The 25,083-nt window shown below is 38.8% G+C and overlaps 1 protein-coding gene across 1 annotated transcript in view; it reads right to left on the reverse strand.

The window, feature by feature from the left end:
• Positions 1-25,083, reverse strand: part of mRpL22 (mitochondrial ribosomal protein L22) — a 114,048-nt gene that overhangs the window by 12,532 nt on the left and 76,433 nt on the right. Inside the window, exons 4-5 of the mRNA XM_090384680.1 lie at positions 17,204-17,281; positions 3,325-3,394 (exon numbers count right to left, since the gene is read on the reverse strand). Of these exons, the coding sequence (XP_090240806.1) occupies positions 3,325-3,394; positions 17,204-17,281 (148 nt within the window). The remainder of the gene's footprint in view (positions 1-3,324; positions 3,395-17,203; positions 17,282-25,083) is intronic.

The following is a 25,083-nucleotide window of genomic DNA, read 5'->3' on the forward strand; positions in this document are numbered from 1 at the left end:
TGCATGTATAGTTTCCTTATTTTCTAATAGAAGCAGTGCAAGAATCACTTTTCCCTCTTCCTGCGGCCACTGTTAACCTGTTAGTCTGTGTTTCCCCCCCAAGCTAGCAGTTTTCCGACACACCTAACACTGCCTCATTAGCATCAACAAATATTCTTACACCCTTTCTATTTAAGTGTACCCCATCCTTGTAGGAGCAGTCTCTCCTGTCAACAAGCACAGACCATGCTGAAAAAATTCTACCCCTTGAACCTTGCACAATCTCTCCAGGGTCGAATTGATCGACAAGGCTCTCATCACATACTCCCTCCTATCATGTCTGGGCAGAATTGCTGACACTTTCACATTCAACCCTAACTCATGACTTTTTTTCAACATTGACCTGTACTTGTTGAGTAAATCTGCAGATCTCTTACTCTTAATGTCATTAGTTCAAATGTGTACAACAATATCAACTTTTGTGCCCTTAAAAGATGATATCTGTTCTGCAACCTCATCAACCTTTGCCCCTGGCAGACATACCCCGGTCCACCTATCCTTCTTGCATAGTATATTCCCCATCTCCCTGATAATAGAGTCACCAACAATAACTAGTTCCTTTGGTACCAGCATGTTCTGCCTTGCAGATTGCCTCTGTGTTGCCTGATGCACAGGAGTCAGTTCTGCCGTTGAGCTGTGCAGCTGAGAGCTTGATGGGCCCCCCTCATATTAATTTCTTCGAAGGCATTTACCCTACACCTCAAGCTCTCATAGATGCCTATCAGAACGCTGAGTTGGCACCTAATTTCTTGACACTGGCATCTAGTACACACAAAGACATCCTCCTTGGCTAGATCATGTCCTGTTTTAGAAAGTTCAGCAAACATTTCACATTTCGCACATTTTTGAGACTGCGATGCATTGGAGAATCGCCCCCTTTGTTTTTCCCCCGAGTCACAGCACTCTCGCTAGTCTGTGATCTTTGCTTCGCAGCTCTAGTCTGTGTAATGATTTCCGTTTAAATACAGTTTAATTAAAAATGGAATTTAATAAGATTAATAAATATTTTTGATTAATTAATAATACTATACTAAGCTAACAGATTCCTCGTACACTGCTTCGTATTACATTATTTAGTTTAACATTATACCTTACACTATCAGTTTGAGATATATACATTGTGCTATTTCTTATCGATTACAACATGGCGGCTAGTTCAACAATATTGGCGCCAACACCGGGAGTCGTAACTTCCAAAAATCACTAGTTAAATTCAAAATAAGAAGCTAACGAATTCTACTAAACCTATTTAATATCTTTGTAAAACACAATGTAGTATGTTAATTAATGAAGAATACGGTAAAACTAACGAAATACTTATCCCTTTACAGCAGCCAAAAATCCCCCACCCAGAGCACCCTCAATTACCAATCGATAACTGTAGGACTCCCCTCTTTCAAGAGGATACTCCCTACAATGTGGCAGTTCTTTGGTACAGAACAATGTTTGTTGCAACAAGATAATGTCATACATGCCCCATGCCATACAGCTGGTGCTGTTTGAAAATGATTTATGGACCCGAGTATACAAAAGTCGAATGGTCAACAAATAGTTTCAATTTGAATCCAATGAGATGGACCTACAGGATGAAACAGAATGTTGGGAAGTTCGACTACTGATGTGGGAAATGTTGGTCTGGCCAGACCAACATTTCCCATATCAGTATCTGGTCACAGTTCTGTAGGGTTTTCCTTCATTTTTGTTTCTTTGGTGGTGTCTGGCTACACTGAGAATGATCCAGAGATGGGGAGGATAATATCTCCTGCAATATACCGTTTGTTGTCTAGAAAGATGAAGTGTGTCATATCAGCTGAAGGGGAATTGATATGCTATTGAAGTGAATGGCAGACACATCCAAATGTGCAGGTACAGCATGGAGCTTAGTGTAGTTTTCATTTACGCAGATCTTGAAACAATGCATGGTGCATAATGAAAGTAATGAGCATCAAGTGATTGAATTCTTTGTGGGGGGGGAACCCAATAGCTGACATACTTGCTGAGTTTCCTTCATTCACATGGCACGGGTGGCTTCAAGATGCACACGGGGATGCCTGCATGATTGCAAGTGTTGTCAGAAGATACAAGACATTTCAGGGATGAAAATAAATATGGACATCGTTAATCAACTGTGCACCATTGATGAACAAGAACAGACACAAGTAAACTCAATAAGCAGAAAGTCAACATATTCATCAAAAAGGACTGGTGTATGATGGCAATGGAAATCTCATCACGGCTGTGTTGGACACTATGCCATACATGAAATAGTAATTGCCTTGGAATAATTAAAAGTCTGTGCTAACATGAGTTCCCCACTTGCTTACTGATGAATTAAAACAGAAATGCAGAATCATTCTGTTTCTGCAAAATCTGAGCTGTAAAGGAAGAAGGATTAATGAGGGAGCCAAAATTAAGCTGTTTGCATCAAGCATGACCAACACACACACACACGATAATGCAAATAAATTTAACCTCACGGGCTCACATCTGGTGAGTATAGGCTTGGCGCACCCAGGGTCTTGGGCTGGATATCATCATTCTTCTCTTTCTTGGTGATTACCTTCTACTTCTGACTCTCTCTCAGGGTAACTCAGAAATTCTTTTTTTGGCTGGTGCAGCATAAGCCTCAGGCTTCCTTGCACTATATGGCTAGTAATAATAATAACTTGAAAATTTGGTTCCCTCATTAATCCCTCCTCCTTTACAACCCAGAGATGGGCACCAGAATATGCACCTCTTCTTTGACTGTGACAAAGGCATAGTAAAAGAAGCAATTCATACATGGTTATGCAGAGCAGAAAAGGACAATCTTGACCACAGCACTTCAACCTTTCCTGCACTGGTGAAACATACGAATTTTTCTTGTTTGTGTGCCTTCCTTTTTGTGTAAAATCAATCAATATGCTTATTTTTAGAAAAATCCTTGTACAGATACAAATTTCAAATCCACATAATATTTCAGCTTTCATCAACTATATGTCAGGATTAAAGTAAAACTGACCATAAACTTGAAAATTAAGACTAACATAACAAAATTCTTTATAATCTTTCACTGAAAAATTCTAACAAATAATAAAATTTGTGTAATTCATTTTTCTTCTGTCATTAGTGAAGTCTATTAATAAGAATAAAATATAAAGCTCATATTAGTGGACTTCACTATTAATATTCTAACTTAAAAATAATTTTATTTTACAATATGCTGCATGTCACTAATACTTAAAGTAGTGTGTAATTATCCTGTTTTCACTATCTATAAAAATATTAAAAATCATACAAACTTACCAACCCACAAATTTGACTTAAATTCAACATTATGTTCTTTAACAGCAAGTTCTTGTGCTTCTAATAAAATCTGCCATTAAAAAAAAAAAAATTATAAAACTGTATTATTGCAGAACAACAAGCACAAAAAAAAAAAAAAAGAAAAAAGAAAAATAAATAAATGTAAATTTATCAATAGTTGAATGCAATTAAATGCTACTGTTTTGCATTTAAAAATATACTAAATCTGCTATTTTGAAGGCTTTTTCTTTATAGTTTTTTTTTTTTTTTTTTTTTTGTAGTTTACAGTTACATTGTTTTGACAAGCCAGGTTACTTCCTTACCAGGAAGAAAGTCCAAATGGACTGTGGAGAAGATTTTCTAATGTGCAAATAAAAATAACAATGAGATAGGTTACTAAACAATGGAAAGGCACCTCCGTAGCCAGGTGGGCAGGAGCAGCACACGCTTCCTGATTAGACTGGGGTTCGAGCCCGTGACCACGAAATACGGAGGATGTGGAAAGGTCAGGGAATGATCACTGCATATCCCCAAAGCAATATGGCCTTAGTTGCTAATGCTCCTAAAAACCAAATAAACAAACAAACAATGGAAATGTTTTTTTATGCCGTGAGCCAAAATATTTAGTTTTTTCTTAACATCAAGAAAAAAAAATACTAATCTGGATGAAGAAAGTTGACCATTGTGATTTACAGCTCAACACAAAACAAGTGATCACTTTTAGCTATGAATTCCATAGCTAAAAGTGATTTTTATTATTTTTTTTCATTTTTTATTTTTCAACCATTATTTATAATTTTCAGAACCTTGAGGATTTTAAAATGTTATTTCTCAACGTTTCAAAAAATTACAGCACACTGAATGCGTTCTCTCAAATATAGGTACCAGAAAATGTGGCAAACAAATATGAAACATTTTTAAAAAAAGAGAACAGTTTCTGTCATACCCAAAAAAAGTATCACAGACTTTTTTTTTAAACAAGAAAAGTCCTACGTTCTGGTATGTGTAATGTGAATATGCTTTATTTATGTTCTGTAGTTTTATAATAATTTCATAAAATATACTGCATGTGGACCACATTTTTTTTTTCTTTTATTGCATGATGTGAGCAATACACGAAGGAACCAGTTTTTTCTTGTTTCCTTAGTGTATCGTGGTCGTGAGATCCAACCAAATAGTGTGGCACCATCGTAATATCCAAGCCCGAGGCGGGATTCGAACCTGCAACCTTTGTGTTGCCAGGCAGGCACTTTACCCACCCAGGTAGCCCAGTCGGTATGCGGACCATTGATTTCATAACACAACAGTGTCATGACCATAGCTGAGTGGTCAGCATGTGTTTACAGAAGTAAAGGTTTGAATTCACTGTGATTCTGTTTATACCTTGAAACCACTGTCCAGGGTCAGCAGTTCTTGAAGTGGTGGTGGTGGCCATGTTTAGTCTCCAGAGCTAAGTTCCAGTCAACCTTTCCACATCGCTTCCATCATGCAGTATGACTGATGTCTTTTGAGGTTATGATGAACACCATGGAAAGAACAAATCTTATTTGCATTTCGAGAGTACAGCTCTAAAACGGCGTTGGCAGGCTGACCGAACACTGGACAGAACCTATTGGTAATTCTCTAGGAGCCTTCAGGATCAGCTAGTGTATAATCCTGCTACCTCTACTCTGCCAAATAGTGACTGGAGGGAGTCCAAGTAGTGTGTATGTGGGGTGCATTGCCGAGGCCACATTATATCAAGGATCTGGGTTTATTTTTACCATAGGTATACCATATCCAAAAATTTCATTACTTCATACAGCATAACTCCTTCCAATTTCCTTACCATTAAATACATAGTGAATTGTCAAACTAATAGGGCAAACTTATCTGTGAAAAGATCTAAACCTCCCAAACACTTCCCAGTTCATTTCACAAATATACTGTTCTAATCTGTTCTCAGTTCTAATCTCAATGATGTCCATTTCCACTTACAGTCTGCCAAAACCCCATGTACTTTTTCTGACAGAACCTCAGTTATCGGTTGATTCAACTACTGCTCATCTCAGATGTCCAAATTATTCGCTGTATGATTCCTTTCGCCTCAAAGGTGGTACTTGTACATATGTCCATTCCGATATTCCCTGTCAGAGACTTAGTAATTTGGAATCTCCTCTTTTCGATCTTCTCTGGTTTAAAATCTCTCTACCTAATTCTGTCAAATTCATCTGTTGTCTCTGCCATTCTCCCAACTCCACTAATCACTTGTAGCTCTTTGACTTCCTCTCTTTGCAACTTGACTTTCTCCAGTCCAACTTACCTAACAGTGAGGTAATTTTCCTTGGTGATTTTAATGTTCACAACTCCAGCTAGATTCTGTTTTAGAGTCATATAGATACAGCTGGTTGAGATGCTGAAGCTTTTGCAATTCCTAATGACCTTGCACAGATTGTTCATTTACCTACCAGAATACTGGACAATCCTAAACACACAGCCAACATGCTTGATCTTTTTCTCACAAGCAACCCTTCTAAGTACACAGTCGAAGTGAGCGGTCCTTTCACAACTCGGTCAGATCACAACTTGGTGATTGTCTCTTCTCCAACGGAGCCTTTATCTCATGGCTATTCCCAACCTTGTGTTGTTTGGCATTAGAATGCAAAATGGGATGACCTCTGAGATTTCTTTTCTTCTGTTCCTTGGTTGGATTACTGTTTTGAAACTTCTGATGTCAACGTTTGCTCAGATCGTGTCAGTGAAATTATTCTTGTATGAATGGAATCCTTTATTCCACACTCCACTTTAAAATCTCGTCCTTTATCTAAACCTTGGTTTTCCGATAAATGTGCTAAGGCTGTTCAAGAGAAGCATGTTGCATATCGTAATTGGCTTGTTTCCAATTCTTCAGTTTCATTTTCTGCCTACACCAAAGTTCCCAACAATTGTAAAGCAGTTATTAATAGGTCCAAACTAGAGTTTGAACTGGCTAAGAGTAGAAAACTTGCATCTTGCCCTAATGGTAGCCGAGCATTCTGGTATCTTGCCAAAGCTATTGGTCGCAACTTTTGCCCATCTCTGCTCCCACCTCTGTCAAAACCAGATGGTTCTATTGTCACTTCGATCAAGGATAAAGCTGAACTGCTGGCATCCCATTTTTCTTCCAACTCATGTATTAATGATCTTGGTAAAACACCTCCCACCATTCCCAACATGCTCCATTCAATGCCTCCTGGGGTCTTCTGTCAAAAGGACTTTGATGAGTCTTGATGCGAAGAAAGCTCCAAGTTCTGATGGTATTTCTCCATTTGTTCTCAAAACCTGTGTTCCTGAACTTACTCCTGTTCTTTGCCACCTTTTTTCACTTTCTTATTCCAAAGGTGTTTTTCCTTCTGCTTGGAAATTTGCTCATATCCAGCCAGTTCTTAAAAAGGTTATCAAATCCCTCCCATCCAATTATTCTCCAATTGCAATTACTTCTACTCTTTCTAAAGTAATGGAGAAATCAATTAACCGCCAACTCACTACCTAGAAACCCTCGATCTGATCAACGATAGCCAGTATGGATTCTGTCAGTGTCGATCCACTGGTGATATGGCTTACATTACCCATTCTGTAGAATAGATGTACAGAAATTTGCTTTTAGCCAGCGGGTGGTTAATTGCGGGAACAAACTTCCATCTGTCGTTGTGGAAGTTGATAGGTTAAATAAATTTAAGGAGGAACTGGACAAACATTTAGAGGGAATTTTTTTGTAAAATTTTTTTTTTTTTTTTTGGCTGATGCTGCATAAGCTCATACACTTGCTTTTTGCATCACATGGCACTACTACTACTACTACTACTATTTATGGACAAATTCAATGGAAAAGTTTGGTGAAACACAAGCAGTTGCTCCTGACATTTCAAAGGCTTTCAATCGTGTTTTGGCATAAAGGTCTTCTAAACAAGCTTCTATCTTATGGTTTGCCAACTGTTTTTGGTAATTGGTTATTCAGCTTTCTCTCTGACCGTTCACTGAGGGTGATGGTAGATGGCTCTCTGTCTTCTAACTTCTCTACTAATGCTGGTGTCTCCTCCCCAAGGTTCAGTTCTTTCGTCCACTCTTTTCCACTTGCATATTAATAACCTTCTTCCATTGACCGGAAATCCTATCCATAGTTTTGCTGATGATAGCACATTGCTTTCCACTTTCTAGTTTGAGAAACCTCACCCTGTTCAATCAGCTTCAACTTCTCAAATATTCACTACCAATTCCTTAAGTGCCAATCTCCAGGTAATTCTCCAGTGGGGCAAAGACAACTTAGTGGATTTCAATCCTTCTAAAACTCAGTCCTGTTTTATATCTCGCAAAAAGAATTCTTCTGCTCCTATTCTTATCTTTGGTGACACTCCAATTTCTAGGCAAGATGATATATCTCTTTTGGGCATTACCCTGACTTCTAATCTCTCTTGGCACAAGCACATTAGAAATATTGCTTCCTCTGCATCTAAAAAACTTGGTTTTTTCTTTCACTCTTGCTGTTACATTTCTTCCAAACAGCTGTTCACTCTGTACAAATCTCAAATCCACCCTATCATTGAATATTGTTCCCACAGCTGGGGGTGGTACCCCCCAAAACCTCTCTTAGGCTTCTAGATTTCATTCAGAAGAGGGCAACTAAGTTAGTTAATGACTCATCTCTAATAGAGTCTCTCCACTCTGTCTTATAGATGTTCTGTTTTTGCTGCATGCCTTTTCTACAGATACTTAAGGTTTGAAAATGGCAGAAGGTTATCAAATTGTAGCAGGATACTTAATGATTTTGTAATAACTGAAAGCAAAGTGAAGGAGAAATTGTTGAAGTTAAACATAAGAAAAGCACCTGGGGTGGATGGGATCTATCCAGTTATATTAAAGGAGGCGGCAAAGCAACTAAGCAAACCCTTAGCCATAATTATGAGAGCATCCTTGGACTCAGGGGAGGTTCCCATGGACTGGAGATGTGCAAATGTATCCCCAATTCACAAAGGGGGGATCGAAGGGTGATACGAGTAATTACAGACTAGTAATAACAAACTTCTGTTCCGGGTAAAATAATGGAGTCACTGGTGAAAGATGCATTGTAGGGTCATCTAGACAAGACTGCAGCAATAATTCAGACACAGCATGGGTTTGTTAAGGGAAAGTCTTGTCTGACAAATTTGATAGGATATTATGATGTGGTTACAAAGGAACTGGATGCAAAAAATAATTTTGATATCATATATTTGGATTTCAGGAAAGCTTTTGACACTGTTGCGCATGGAAGACTATTGTACAAATTGGAGCAGAATGGTATTAAGGGTAAGTTGCTACAATGGATAAAAGGATGGTTAAGTGGGAGAAGACAGAGGGTGGTTATCAATGGGTGCTGCTCTTTGTGGACTAGTGTTATTAGTGGAGTCCCACAGGGTTCGGTGTTAGGTCCACTGTTGTTTTGTATATTTATCAATGATATTGATGAAGGTATATCAGGCTTAATGTCAAAGTTTGCGGATGATAAAAAGGTTGGCAGGGTTGTTAATGACAGTAATGGCAGTGTTCTACTGCAACAGGATCTAGATAATTTGGGCAGATGGGCTAAGAAGTGGCAACTGAAGTTTAACCTGGACAAATGCAAAGTACTGCATATGGGTAGAAGTAACCCCAGAGAAAAGTACCAACTGTGTGGTACTATGCTTAAGGTGGTAGAAAATGAAAAAGACCTGGGAGTAATTGTGCAGTCAGATATGAAGTTTTCTGAGCAATGCAGACAGGCTGCCAGGGCAGGTCATGGGGTTTTGTCAATGATATATAGGAATTTTGCTAGCAGGGAGAAGGAGGTGGTTGTCCCTCTGTATAAGGCAATGGTCAGGCCACGCCTTGAGTACTGCGTACAGGTCTGGAGGCCTCATTTTAGGAAGGATGTAGATTTACTTGAGAGTGTACAGAGAAGGGCAACAAGATTGGTGAGGGGAATGAAGGGATCCTCTTACCAATAGAGGCTTAAGTCCTGCAAATTGCAGTGGCTGGAGACTAGGCACCTGTGCGGTGATCTGATTGAGGTGTATAAGGCCTTGAATGGGTTGAGCACGCTGAATTCTGATGGGATCCTTCCACTTGTTCAGATTACGAACCTAAGGGGGCATAAATTCAAATTAAGAAAAGACAGATGTAGAATAGATGTGCGGAAATTTGCCTTTAGCCAGCGGGTGGTTAATTGCCGGAACAAACTTCCATCTGTCGTTGTGGAAGTTGATAGATTGAATAAATTTAAGGAGGAACTGGAGAGGCATTTGGAGGGAATGGTGTGATTTTTTTTTTTTTTTTTTTGGCTGATGCTGCATAAGCTCATACACTTGCTTTCTTGCATCACATGCCACTACTACTACTACTACTTCATGGGCACTGTTCTTCTGAATTGGCTTCTATAATTCCCGCACTCTCTTTCAAAATAGTCTGAACATGTGCTGCCACCAGCCAACATCCATTTACAGTCCAACTTCAAACTCACAGAACAAACTTTTCATCTTCCTCATTTCTTCATTCAACTGCCGTTTTATGGAACAACCTTCCTTCACACGTATATCCTGAAAATTAAAAAAAAAAAAAAAAAAAGCAGTATTTTAAAACTTATGTGAGTTGAGCATTTAGTGTATTTTGTATATCACATGGATTCAAATATACAAAGTAACTCTGTACTTTCATGACCGTGGCTTATGTGCATTCTGTGTTGTGGTGATCTTATTTTTATGGGTAATTGTTCCATACTACCAGTAAGTAACTTCACACAAACATAATGCACATACCGTTCAAAATCAACAGAACTAAATACAGTAAATAATAATAACAATAAAGATAAATACTTTATGCTAAATATATCAATTTTAAAATAATAACAAATTATTTAATGTAATTTGTCAACCCAATAGCAATTATTGGGTAGAAAAAATTGAATTAAAACCATGACAACATATGTGCAATAGTACACTTTTTTTATGCCAAACGTTCAGAAACAATATAAAAGATAACTCAAACAGTAATTACAGAGATGGTAATGTACTGTAGCCTTCAATGATGTCTTTTTTTTTTTTGTTATAAAGTCAGTGCATTAATTTAAAACAAACTAAAAAAACTGTGTATATCCACTGAATCTTGAAATTGAAACCTATTTGTAAATATTTCTTTATAAGATCTCTTTTAGAGAGTTTAACTCTTTTTCCACAGTTTTTGATACCTGTCTCTCGCCATATGATTGTGCTAAAGTATAAACAAGTTTGTGTTTTTTCCTTCCTTTTTTATTCATTGCTCACCCACTTTGGATGTATCTGTGTCACCAATGACATTCAAAAGGAATAGAAAAAAAATTCAACATCCACTGCACAGTTCTCAAATTAACTTGTTTTCAAAACATAGTACTAACTTTCCAGATCTATGACAGAATCCCACTCAATTTGGCCCTCTGTTTCACCATCATAATACAGTTGATGACAGAAATTTTCCATCTTTCTGCAAAAATTCAATTTTACTTTTTTTTTTTTTTTTTTTTTTGCGAAAAGAAAAAGACTAAAGGTAAAATTTGATTAAATTGACTTTTTTAAAAGAATTGCGAATTTCTGTTTATTTTCATTAATGAAAATAATCAGAAATTTCATTATTTTCATCATTAAAAAAAAAACGGACCCTTCTCATTTCACCCATCCACTCGCTCCAAATGTTTGTCTAGTTTTGCCTTGAATCTATTTAAGCTATCAACTTCTACAATGACAGATGGAAGTTTGTTCCAGCAATCAATCAGCCGCTGGCTAAAGGCAAACTTTCGCACATCTATCCTACAACTGTCTTTCCTCAATTTGAATTTATATCCTCTCAAATGATTATTCAGAGCAAGAGGAAGAATCCCATCAGCACTGAGCATACTCAAACCATTCAAGGCTTTATACACCTTGACCAGATCACCTTGCCTAGTCTCCAGACACCGTAATTTGCAAAACGCCTGCACCTTTCTTCGTAAGCACAACCGTTTGTTCCATTCACTAATCTTATTGCCCTTCTCTGTACTTGTTCCAGCAGCTGTACATCTTTCTTAAAATGATAAGTATACAGACCTGTATACAGTACTCAAGGTGTGGCATAGATATAGAAAGACTGCATGGATACAGAATCCATGAATACAACATACATGAATACAGATAATTGCATGGATACAGAAAGAAGACTAGTGATGGCTCTGATATATGGGTCATTTTTGACTTCTACAGAAGCCTAGCTATATCCAATATGGTAACCTTTTGGAACGAAAAAAAAAAAAAAATGGGGATGGGAGTCAAATTGAAAGCAACTTGCTCTCATTGCCAGCACTGGAGACTCTACAGGATATAACATTGGGCATCTTCTTCTAACCTAAAAGCGTGGAATTCCTTCAAAAAACTGTCTAGAACTTAATTTTGCTAACGCACCTGTTATGATAAGCATAAAAGCTGGAGTAGCAAAGATATTTAAAAGAGGAGATTGAGCACTTGGTGCTAATACACTATTCTTGTCACCTTATTAAATTGTTCCATCTTATTAAAGGAAGCTGGAAGCCTTCCTGTAAAAGCAGATGAATACTTGGTAGACATTCATTACTATTTAGAAATAAGTGCTAAAAGGAAAGATAGATTTAAAAATTTCAATTGATGCATATTACCTTTTATTACCTTGAATCGTATTATCTGCGAATTCAGACATGAAGCCTGAAAAGCCTTAACAATTTTGATATCATACACTTGGATTTCAGGAAAGCTTTTTAAACTGATGTACAAGAATGGTATTAAGGGTAAGATGCTACAATGGATAAAACGGTGGTTGAGTGGGAGAAGACAGAGAGTGGTAATCAATGGACGCTGCTATTCGTGGAGTAATGTTATTAGTGGAGTCCCCCAGGGTTCGGTATTGGGTCCACTGTAGTTTTGTATATTTATCAATGATATTGATGAAGGTATATCAGGCTTAATGTCGAAGTTTGCAGATGATACAAAGGTTGACAGGGTTGTTAATGACAGTAATGGCAGTGTGCTACTACAATGATGAATTTGATATGCTGATCAAGGCAACAAAGGCAGATATTGTTGGGATATTAGAGACACGGTGTCACACAGATATAAGCAGTGCAAAATTGGAATTTGGGGGGTACAACGAGTACAGAAAGGACAGACAGGGTAGGAAGGGAGGAGGGATTATGCTGTTAGTTACAAAATACATAAAATCTAAGGAAAAGCATCTAGGTGATGTGGGTGGACAGTGCAATGTTGAGTCAGATTGGTGTGACATAAACATTGGGAAAGGGAAATTGAGAGTAGGAGTGTGTTATAGGCCTAATGACTCTGATGAGTACAATGAACAATTGTGCAGAGAAATAGTGGGCGAGAAAATCAGAATGTTTTGTAATGGGGGATTTTAACTTTCCAGATATTGACTGGAACTTGTGGTTGGTCACTCACACGCTAGCAAGAGGATGTTATTATCAGCAGTGATGACTCCTGCATTAAGAATTTGCAGATAAAGGAACCACTAGGTGACAGTGATCACAGTTTACTGATGTGGGATATACTTAAAGATGTAACTACCATCAAGGGTGAAGGGAAGGGTTTTTGTTTTCGTAAAGGTGACTACAGGGGTCTCAGGCAGTTTTTCAATTCTATACAGTGGGATCAACTAATGATGTAAAAAACAGTGAATACTAAATGGGGAGCTTTCAGTGAATTAATCTTGGAAGCTACTAGATTTTCCATATCAACTAAAAAATATTGTTCAAGGTTTAGACCTAAATGGATGTCAGATGAAGTAATGAGGCTCGTGGCAGAAAAGAAAAATGCATGGGATGCATATAAATTAGCAGGTGACACAGAAGCCAACGGCAGATATAAGCTAGTCTGTAATCAGGTCACAAAGGAGGTTAGGCAAGTGAATGCTGATTACAAGAAATCCATGGCAAAGGATGCAAAGAAAAAAAACAAAGACGGCTTTACTTATGTAAACTCTAGAAGGAAGGGGGATGAATCAGATTGGTCCACTTGAGATTAGTGGTTCTTCTGTGGATGATCCTGCTCAGATAGCTGAGAAACTGAATGAGTATTTTGCATCTACAATTCACACAAGAGAATTCTATAAGGAAGGAAGGACAAAAGTTTTTTAAACTCTAACAGGGAGCTAAATGATTTTGTAATAATGGAGAGCAAAGTGGAGGAGAAATTTTTGTTAAGCATAAAAAAAGGCATCCACTGAAGCAGATAAAATCCATCTGGTTATATTGAAGGTGGCAGCGAGGAAAGTAAGAGAACCCTTAGCCATAATTATGAGAGCATCCTTAGATTCAGGGGAGGTCCCCATGGACTGGAGATATGCAAATGTATCCCCAATTCACAAAGGGGTTTCAAAGGGTGACACAAATAATTATAGACCTGTTAGTTTAATTTCTGTTCCGGGGCAAATAATGGAATCACTGGTTAAAGAAGTGATGCAGGATCATCTAGACAAAACGGCAGTAATAGTTCAGACACAGCATGGGTTTGTTAAGGGGAAGTCTTGTCTGACCAATCTGATTGGATACTACGATGTGGTCACAAAAAAACTAGATGCAAAAAATAATTTTGATATCATATACTTGGATTTCAGGAGAGCATTTGATACTGTTGCACATGGAAGACTGCTGTACAAATTGGAGCAGTATGGCATTAAGGGTAAGTTGCTGCAATGGATAAAGGAATGATTGAGTGGGAGACGGCAGAGTAGCAATAAATGGACACTGCTCTACGCAGACTAATGTTATTAGTGGTCTCCAGGGTTCGGTGCTGGGCCCATTGTTGTTTTGTGTATTTATTAATGATATCGATGAAGGTATATCAGGCTTAACGTCCAAATTTGCAGATGATACAAAGGTTGGCAGAGTTGTTAATGATAGTAAAGACAGTATGCTACTGCAACAGTATCTGGAAAAGTTAGGTAGATGGGCTGAGAAGTGGCAACTGAAGTTTAATATTGACAAATGCAAAGTATTACAAATGGGTAGCAGTAACCCAAGAGAAACGTACCAACTGTGTGGTACTATACTCAGGGCGGTGGAGAATGATAAAGACCTGAGGGTAATTGTGCAGTCGGATATTAAGTTCTCTGAGCAGTGCAGATGGGATCTTGTCAATGATATATAGGAATTTTGCTAGCAGAGACAAGGAGGTGATTGTACCTTTGTAAAAGGCAATGTTCAGGCCACACCTTGAGTACTGCGTACCGGTCTGGAGGCCTCATTTTAAAAAGGATGTAGAGTTGCTAGAACGAGTACAGAGAAGGGCAACAAGATTGGTGAGAGGAACAAAGGGGTTCTCTTACCAGGAGAGGTTTAAATTCTGTGAGTTGCGGCATCTTGAGGTTAGGCACCTGCGAGGTGATCTGACTGAGGTGTATAAGGCCTTGAATGGTTTAGGCAGGCTCAATGCTGATGGGATACTTCCACTTGCTCAGATTAAGAACCTGAGGGGGCATTGATTCAAATTGAGGAAAGACAGCTGTTGAACAGATGTGTAGAAGTTTGCCTTTAGCCAAGTTAGTTGATTGCTGGGACAGACTTCCATCTGTTGTTGTTGTGGAAGTTGATAGCTTAAATAAATTTAGAGCTGAACTAGACAAACATTTGGAGTAACCAGATGGGTGAAATGGGAAGGTGCTTACTTTTCTCTGTCTTGGATTTCTCTCTTTTGGGGAAGTACAGATGCTGTTCTGTGTTCATTTCTTCCTCGGCAAACAGTTCCAAGACTGTTTCATCAGGTACCTCCTCACTGATATCCATTTTCTTTTGGGAACTAGGGGATGCTTCATGGTTCTTATTCTTTTTTACTGGTGGAGCATTAGGAGATACCAATATGTGAGTGGCAGCTGATTGATCCTTCGCTGTAGGTTTTTATGAGCTTAATAAGTAGTGTGATGGGAGTGAATGACTCTTTTGGTGGGATGGTCATTTCTGTTTTAGTTCTGAAGGAATATCTCCTTGCTAACTTCTGAGCATAGGTGGGTTTGCTTATACTCAAAGGTTTCACCACTTTTCTTGCTTGATATGATATGTTCAGTTCTGCATTAAGTCGAATTTCTTTTTCTTCTTTCCATGGCATGCTCGTGAATAAGCTGAGTATTCTCCTTCGCAGTTGATGCAGGTTGTTTTTGTAGCTGAACATAAGGTAGTTTCGTGGTCCTTTGTAGCACATGCCATGGCTCCACAACAAGCCATTTGCAAGTGTCACATTTCTGGCACAAAAGTTTCACCACTTTTCTTGCCTGATATATGTTCAGTTCTGCCTTAGGTCGTTGAATTTCTTTTTCTTCTTTCCACCTCTGGCATGCTCACGAATAAGCTGGGTGTTCTCCTTGGCAGTTGATACAGGTTGGTTTTGTAGCTGAACATGATGTAGTTTCATAGTCCTTTGCAGCACTTCGAGCACATGCCATGGCTCCACAACAAGCCATTTGTGAGTGCCATATTTCTGGCTCATAAAGCACCTTAGAGGGTTTGGTACATATGGAGACACACCGGACAATTAATACAGCCAGATTTGATTTCATTAGGAGACATTGGTGAGTTAAATGTCAGGATGTTTCTTGTGGAAACAAGTTTCCCATCCTTATGCATGAATATTTTTTTCGTAGCTTTCACTCCTCGGGGTTTTAATTCAGAACAGATGTCCTCTTAAGGCATTTTCATGAGATCCCATTTAGAGATGACACCACTGGATGAGTTTAGTGGGGGGGGGGAATTGTGATTGGCATTCTCCCATAGACGTAGCCCAGAGGAGCTGTTCTGAATGTGTTTCACCTTCTAGTCTCTACAAGTATGTTGCCCGAGTGAAGCCGTTTGACAGATTTTGAAGAGCTTGCCAACCCTTCAAACCCTTCTGGATAAAGAAGGGTGACATTTCTTCTATAGCTTTCTCACTTATAGTGTGTATTATCAGGTAATGGAGTGTTGGACCTGATATTGTCTTTGTTTTCTGTCTTTTTTGCTGATATCAGTGGGTTATATCAGGTGCTGAATAAAATCCTAATATCAGGATTTTATTCAGCAGCTGGGCTGAATAAAATTCAGCCCCACCCATCATGGAGCCCAAATGGGATGCCCATTACCCAGACACTACACTCGCACTGCCGCCAAACTGAATCCTGTCCCTCGGACCATGAGGGTAGGGAAATGGCATTGAACATGGTTGACTCTCACAGTTGAACCTACTAGCCGATTGATCCTGGCCAGGCCTTACAGGACCACCCGTCTTATCAAAGCAGGGGCCAAAGTGGTGTATTGAAGCTGGGCCCCCCCAACCACCAGGATCCCCCTTTCCAAGTTTCCACATGTCACAGCATATGGCAAACATGCTGGATTTCTATGATGTTGGCCAGGAACCTAGGTTGTAAGCATTTGATCTCAGTGATGCTAATCTGGAAGCCTAGCAGCATCACCGAGAGAGATCCCCTCATCACGTACAGGTGCCCACTTGGAAGAACCCACACTAAGGGGTTCTTCCAAGTATTTATTTGCATTTGAGTTCTTTTGATGCTTTATTCTGAATAAAGCATCAATTCACCACATATTCGATTATGGCAATGCAGTTTTCACTTATGTTATGCCACAGGAGCACCATCTATTCCTTTTCAATATGCCAATAAACTTGAATTTCTCCAAAAATAAAACAAATCATTTTTCAATATACTTTTTTTTTTTTTATATTTAGTAATGAAGTAAAGCCAGTCTGTGTTCAATTTCTATATTTCAATTCTTTTATGGTATCTGCAACAATTAAAACAAGTAGTATTAAACTTATGTTTATTACATAATTTTTTTTTTTTATAAAAGGAAAATGAAAGAATAACAATATTGTACCTCTTTTACTATTTGTGCCCCTTTCTTTGGAATAAAAGATAACTGTTTAACAGCTTCATCAACTGACATACCTCGAATCTAAAAAATAGAAAAAAAAAAAAAAAACATTTATACTTTTATCCACCTCCTTTCCAATATGTATAGACAATAAGAGTTGGAGTTTTTTTCCTACAGGCTCACATGTGTAATAATGCTCTAATGATAATAATCATTATAGTAATAATCTAATGTTATCTAATGACAGTAATAATGCTCTAATAACTCTTGCACTAGAAGCTTATCAAACTATACCAGCGAGCTAAATGATTTTGTAATAACTGAGAGCAAAGTGGAGAAGAAATTGTCGAAATTGAACATAAAAGAGGCATCTGGGGTGGATGGGATCTATCCATTTATATTAAGTGAGGCAGCAAAGGAAGTAAGCAAACCCTTAACCATAATTACGAAAGCTTCCTTGGGCAGGGGAGGTCCCCATGGACTGGAGATATGCAAATGTGTCCTAATACATGCACTAATACATTCTATTTCCTTGGAAATTTTTGCCACTCAGAGAGTTTTTCTTGTAGCTCATTTTGCTTTCCCCATTAAGAAAGAGTAATCTCCTATTATGGCGGTATCTTAGCCACACTGGTGCTGCTTTTCCATTGTGGATATGTTTTGATGAAAGCATTCCTCTTTCTCATCACTTACATCTCCCAAATTTTGAGAAAAAAGAAACTAGGAATGAAGAAAACGAATTTTCAAAGACATTCAGCATCCATATCTTTATAACATTGCAGTAAAGTTGACACCAGAGGTTCAAATTATCTTCTTTCCTTTTCCAAGAAATACATGCACAACTACTTGAAACAATCACCAAGTTGCTAGTTCAGGATTCTATAACTTTGTTTCAAATACATTATCCTTTGAGGAGTTTCTTTATTTGAGACCCAATGAAAATTCCTTCTTTCATTAAACTGGGAAACACTTCCCTTAGGTAGCAGAATCCACTTCCCTCTTTATCCAGAGTCTTAAAGTTCTTTATTAATCCAGGCCTATATGCAAAGGTGAAAGAAGAACCTTTTTTTGGTTCCAGTGAGACATATTTTATATGTCTTATAGGTAAAAATTCCATTCTATTTCAAGTTGCTAACAATAATGTTTTTCTGTGAACAATTATCTCACAAACATAGAAAACAACAGAATTTTGTAAAACTTCCCTGTAGACCAGTAAGTAATCCAATTACCTTAAGATTACCACAGACATTCCAAGAAAATGTTGTGGTACTTTATTGCACTCAGGATCTTGAAAATACTTTTCAAGTTTCTTTCAAGAAAATAGCATTAAGTAGAGGAAATGATGGGACTGCATTTCCACCATGCAATAAAAATACTTTTAAATAAGCCATTCATTAGGATTGTGTTCAATTCCCAGTTTGTTCTGAAGACAACTAATATCTTTACAAAAACACATATTCACTTCCATAACAAAACATGTCTGCTTCAAGTAACTTCCACTGTTGTAACCTAGAATGAATGAGTTCTGCTTGCTCTTTAGATAAGTTTAAATCACTTATTAAGTCATTCAACTCTTCTTCCTTAATTCAGTGCTGTGCTTTATAATTTTCTGGTTGGTAGTCCAAACCTAAGTGGTCAGTCCAGCAAAGTCTGTAACACAAGAAGCCTCATTATGTGTTAAGATATTTGATGCTGTGCTTCCTTTTTCTGGGAATATCTGATATTTTTGTCAAACAGAAACAGCAATCGACAATGTGGTTGCACAGTTCTCACTGTACCACAGGGACACCAAAAGGCATATCTTTAATTTTTCCAGTTAGCCACATCCATACTTTTTTTTTTTTTTTATGAGAACCCAAAAACACGAGAGGTATTAGAACCTATAGTACTTAGTACTGTGCTTGGGTTGGAGGTTGAGAAGACGAAAGAAGATATTTGTTGACATTGGACTTGAACTTCTGTAGATTGTAATTTTCAGGAAATATGTATGAAGGAAGGTTGTTCCAGAAAACGGCAGTTGAATGAATAAATGAGGAAGTTGAAAAGTTGGTTCTGTGGGTTTGAAGTTGGACAGTAAATGGATGTTGGCTGGTGGCGGCACGTGTTCGGACTGTTTTGAAAGAGAGAGCAGGAATTACAGAAGCCAATTCAGAAGAACAGTGCCCATGGAAGTATCTGGAGAAGAGGCATGCAGCAGAAACAGTGCGTCTAAGAGAAAGCGAGTGGAGAGACTCTGTTAGAGATGAATCATTAATTAACATAACTGCCCTCTTCTGAATGGAATCAAGAAGCCTGAGAGAGGTTTTGGGGGCACCATCCCAAATGTGGGAACAATATTCCATGGCAGGGCGGATTTCCGATTTATACAGAGTGAGCAGCTATTTCGAAGAAAAGTAACGACGAGAGCGAAAGAGAAAACCATGTTTTTTAGATGCAGAGGAAGCAATATTTCTAATGTGTTTGTGCCAAGAGAGATTAGAAGTCAGGGTAATCCCCAAAAGAGATATCATTTTGCCTAGAAATCGGAGTGTCACTAAAGATAAGCATAGGAGCAGAAGAATCCTTTTTTGCAAGATATAAGACAAGACTGAGTTTTAGAAGGGTTGAAATCAACTAAGTTGTCTTTGCCCCACTGGAGAATTACCTGAAGATCGGCATTTAAGGAATTGGTAGCAGATTTTCAAAAAGTTGAAGCTGATTGAGCAGGACAAGGTATCTCAAAATGGAAAGTTGAATGCAATCTGCTATCATTGGCAAAACTATGGATAGGATTTCCAGTCAATGGAAGAAGGTCATTGATATATAAGAGGAAAAGAGTGGGGGAAACAACTGAACCTTGGGGGACACGGGCATTAGTGGAGAAGTTAGAAGACAGAGAGCCATCTACAATCACCCTCAGTGAGCGATCACAGAGAAAACTGGATAACCAATTATTAAAAACAGTTGGCAAACCATAAGATGGAAGCTTGTTTAGAAGAGATTTATGCCAAACACGATCAAAAACCTTTGAGATGTCAAGAGCAACTACTTGTGTTTCACCGAACCTTTCCATTGAATTAGTCCATAAATGGGTAAGATAAGCCAGAATATCACTAGTGGATCGACACTGACGGAATCCATACTGGCGATCGTTGATCAGACGGAAGGTTTCTAGGTAGTTTAAGAGTTGCCGTTTAACTGATTTCTCCATTACTTTAGAAAGAGTAGAAGTAATTGCAATGGGACGATAACTGGATGGGAGGGATTTGTCACCCTTTTTAGGAACTGGCTGGATATGAGCAAATTTCCAAGCAGAAGGAAAATCACGTTTAGAATAAGAAAGTGAAAAAACGCGGCAAAGAACAGGACTAAGTTCAGGAGCATGGGTTTTGAGAACAAGTGGAGAAATACCATCGGGACCTGGAGCTTTCTTAGCATCAAGATTCATCAAAATCCTTCTGATATCCTTTTGACGGAAGACCACAGTAGGCATTGAATGGAGCGAGTTGGGAATGGTGGGAGGTGTTTTACCAAGATCATTAATACATGAGCTGGAAGAAAAATGGGATGCTAGCAGGTCAGCTTTATCCTTGGCTGAAGTGACAACAGAACCATCTGGTTTGGACAGAGGTGGGCAAAAGTTGTGGCCAATAGCTTTGGCAAGAGACCAGAATGCTCGGCTACCATTAGGGCAAGAAGCAAGTTTTCTACTCTTAGCCTGTTCAACCTCTAGTTTGGACTGATTAATAACTGCTTTACAATTGTTGCGAGCTTTGGTGTAAGCAGAAAATGAAACTGAAGAATTAGAAACAAGCCAATTACGATATGCAACATTCTTCTCTTGAACAGCCTTAGCACATTTATTGGAAAACCAAGGTTTTCCAATAAATGACGAGATTTGAAAGTGGAGTGTGGGATAAAGGATTCCATTCCTGCAAGAATAATTTCACTGACACGATCTGAGCAAACGTTGACATCAGAAGTTTTGAAACAGTAATCCGACCAAGGAAAAGAAGTCTCGCAGGTCATCCCATTTTGCATTCTTGTAATGCCAAACAACACGAGGTTGGGAATAGAGGTTCCATTGGAGAAGAGACAATCACCAAGTTGTGATCTGAAGTGCCTAAAGGACCTCTCACTTCAACCGTGTACTTAGAAGGGTTGTTTGTGAGAAAAAGATCAAGCGTATTGGCTGTATGATTAGGATTGTCCGGTATTCTTGTAGGTAAATGAAAAATCTGTGCTAGGTCATTAGTAATTGCAAAAGCCTCAGCATCTCGACCTGCTGGATCGGTGTGACTAGAAAACGGAAGCCAGCTGGAGTTGTGAACATTAAAATCACCAAGGAAAATTACCTCACTGTTAGGAAAGTTGGACTGGAGAAAGTCAAGTTGCAAAGAGAGGAAGTCAAAGAGCTACAAGTGATTAGTGGAGATGGGAGAACGGTAGAGACAACAGATGAATTTGACACAATGAGGTAGAGAGATTTTAAGCCAGAAAAGATCAAAGAGAGGAGATTCCAATTTGCCAAGTCTCTGACAGGGAATATCAGAACTGACATATGCACAAGTACCACCTTTGAGGCGAAAGGAATCATACAGCGAATAATTTGGGCAACTGAGATGAGCAGTAGTTGAATCAACCGATAACTGAGATTCTGTCAGAAAAAGTACATGGGGTTTAGCAGACCGCAAGTGGAAATGGACATCGTTGAGATTAGAATTGAGACCACGTATATTTGTGAAATGAATTAGGAAGTCCGTGCGAGGTTTATATCTTTTCGCAGATAAGCTTGCTCTATTAGTTTGACAATTCATGGTGTATTCAATAGTAAGAAAAAGTGGGTGGGACATGCTGTATGAAGTAATGAAATTTTTTGATATGGCGTACATGTGGTAAGAATATACCCAGATCCTTGACATAGCGTGGCCTCGGTAATGCTCCCCGCATACACATTACTCGGACTCCCTCCAGTCACTATCTGGCAGAGTAGAGGTAGCAAGATTATAAACTAGCTGATCCGGAAGTCTCCTAGAGAGTTACCAATAGGTTCGGTCCGGTGTACTAACTAGCGGCCGGCCTGCAAACACCGTTTTAGAGCTGTACCCTCGAAATGTAAGGAATATTGGATCTCGCCACAACGTTCATCATTACCTCAAAAGTCATCAATCATACGGCATGATGGAAGAGATAGGGAAGGGTTGACCATAACTTAGCTCTAGAGACTAAACATGGATTCCACCACTTCAAGCCTCCAATAAGAAAGTTGTGGTATTTCACCGGTTGATGAGGGTCATCTACCACCTAGTACTGCCTGGTAACATAGAGGGAGGGCGTTCCTGTATGTGGTGTGGGCGCCACACCCCGACCCCTGCTTACGTTGGTTCACACCTGGGTGGTCACCCACCATGTACTTGTGCATGGAGGTTATATACCCAGAAGGTTATACCCATACTTTTATGATGCAGGCAATAGAGCACAAGTGTGAAACCCAAGTTTTGTCCTGATCACTAATCTTTCAACTAAAATACAAATATACACATTTAGTAAATACTGTAATTTTATTCCTCTCAGTTTTTGTTGCAAACTGTTCATACACAAATTCTCAGAGAGATTCAGGCTCTTGAACATTTTAACAATACAATGTTAAGCAAAACACAGAATAAACAATGTGAAGCTGGTAAGCTGTATACATTAGCATTAAAAGAGGCATACAATGCAAGAAAGCAAGCTTATGCAGCATCAGCCAAAAAAAAAAAAAACCCTCCCATTTCACCCCTCCATTTAATTCCAATGCCTATCCAGCTCAGCCTTAAAATTTATTTAGGATATCAACTTCCACAACAAGTCAGTCTGTTCCACCAATAAACTACCCGCTGGCTAAAGGCAAATTTCTGCACATCTAACTTACAACTGTCTTTCCTCAATTTGAATCTATTCCCCATCAGGTTCTTAATCTGAGCAAGAGGAAGAATCTCACCATTATTCAGCTTGCTCAACCCATTCAAGGCCTTATACACCTCAATTAGAACACCTTGCATTTGGCTACTCTCCAGTTACTATAATTTGAAGAACTTAGGCCTTTCTTGGTAAGAGCACCCCTTTGTTCCCCATCACCAATCTTGTTGCCTTCTTTGTACTCGTTCTAGAAACTCTACATCCTTCCTAAAATTAGGCCTCCACACCTGTACACAGTACTCAAGGTCTGGCCTGACCATTATCCTGTACAACGGGATAATCACCTCCATGTCACTGCTAGCAAAATTCCTAAATATCATTGATAAGACTCCATGACCTCCCCTGGCAGCCCATCTGCACTGCTCAGTAAACTTCATATCTGACGGCATAATTACCCCCCAGGTATTTTTCACTTTCCGCTTCCCTGAGTGTAGTATCACACAGATGGTACGTTTCTCTAGGGTTATTGCTACCCATAGTCAATGTTAAACTTCAGTTGCCACTTCTCAGCCCATTTGCCCAAATTATCTAGATCCAGTTGGAGTAGAATACTGTCCTTACTGTCATTAACAACCCTGCCAACCTTTGTATCATCTGCAAACTTGGACATTAAGCCTGATATACCTTCATCAGTGCCATTGATGAATACACAAAACAACAATTGGCCCAGCACCGAATCCTGGGGAACTCCACAAATAACATTCATCAACGAAGAGCAGTGTCCACTGATTACCACTCTCTGTCGTCTCTCACTCAACCGTGCCTTTATCCATTGTAGCAACTTACCCTTAATTCCATACCGCTCCAATTTGTACAGCAGTCTTCCATGTGCAAAAGTATCAAAAGCTTTCCTGAAATCCAAGTATATGATATCAAAATTATTTTTTGCATCCAGTTCCTTTGTGACAGCATCATAGTATCCAATTAAATTGGTCAGACAAGACCTTTGTTTAAAAACCCCATGCTGTGTCTTACTTATTACTGCAGTCTTGCCTAGATAATCCTGCAATACTTCTTTAACTAGTGACTCCACTATTTTCCACGGAAGACAAGTTAAACTAACAGGTCTATAGTTACTTGTGTCACCTTTTGAACCCACTTGGGAACTGGTGACAAATTTGCACAACTCCAGTCCATGGAGACCTCCCCTGAGTCCAAGGAAGCTCTCGTAATTACGGCTATGGGTTTGCTTACTTCCTTTGCTGCCTCCTTTAATATAACTGGGTAGATCTAATCCAATCCAGGTGCCTTCCGTATGTTTAACTTCAGCAATTTCTCCTCCACTTTGCTCTCAGTTATTAGAAAATCACTTAGCTCCCTATTAGAGTTTGATAAACTTCTGGCATTCCCCTCCTTGAATAGCTCCTCATGTGTGCATGTAGATGCAAAATACTCATTCAGTTTATCAGCTACCTGAACATGATCATCAATAGTCAACGCATTTATGTTAACAATTTGGTGTAAAAAGGATAGGTGAAACAGAACCAGAGTATGTCTGCCACGGGCAAAGGTTGATGACGTTGTAGAGCAGATATCATTTTGTAAGGGCACAAAAGGTGATATTGTTGTACACATTGGTACTAATGATATTAAGAGTAGGAGACCAGTGGAATTACTTAACAAGTACAGGTTACTGTTGAAAAAAAGCCATAAATTAGGGTTGAATTTGAAAGTGTCTGCAATTCTGCCCAGACACGACAGGAGGGAGTATATGATGAGAGTTTTGTTGATCAATTCGGCCCTGAAGAGATTGTGCAAGGCTCAAGGGGTAGAATTTTTCTCAGCCTGGTCTGTGCTTGTTAACAGGAGAGACCGCTTCTACAGGGATGGGACACACTTAAATAGAAAGGGTGCAAGAATATTTGCTGGTGCTATCGAAACAGTGTTAGGTGGGTCGGAAAACTGCTAGCTTTGGGGGGATACAAGGACTAATAAAATAACAGTAG

The sequence above is a fragment of the Mastigoproctus giganteus genome, chromosome 11, assembly GCF_048544385.1.
Source record: "Mastigoproctus giganteus isolate SK-2022 chromosome 11, ASM4854438v1, whole genome shotgun sequence".
Classification (NCBI taxonomy): Eukaryota; Metazoa; Arthropoda; class Arachnida; order Uropygi; family Thelyphonidae; genus Mastigoproctus; species Mastigoproctus giganteus.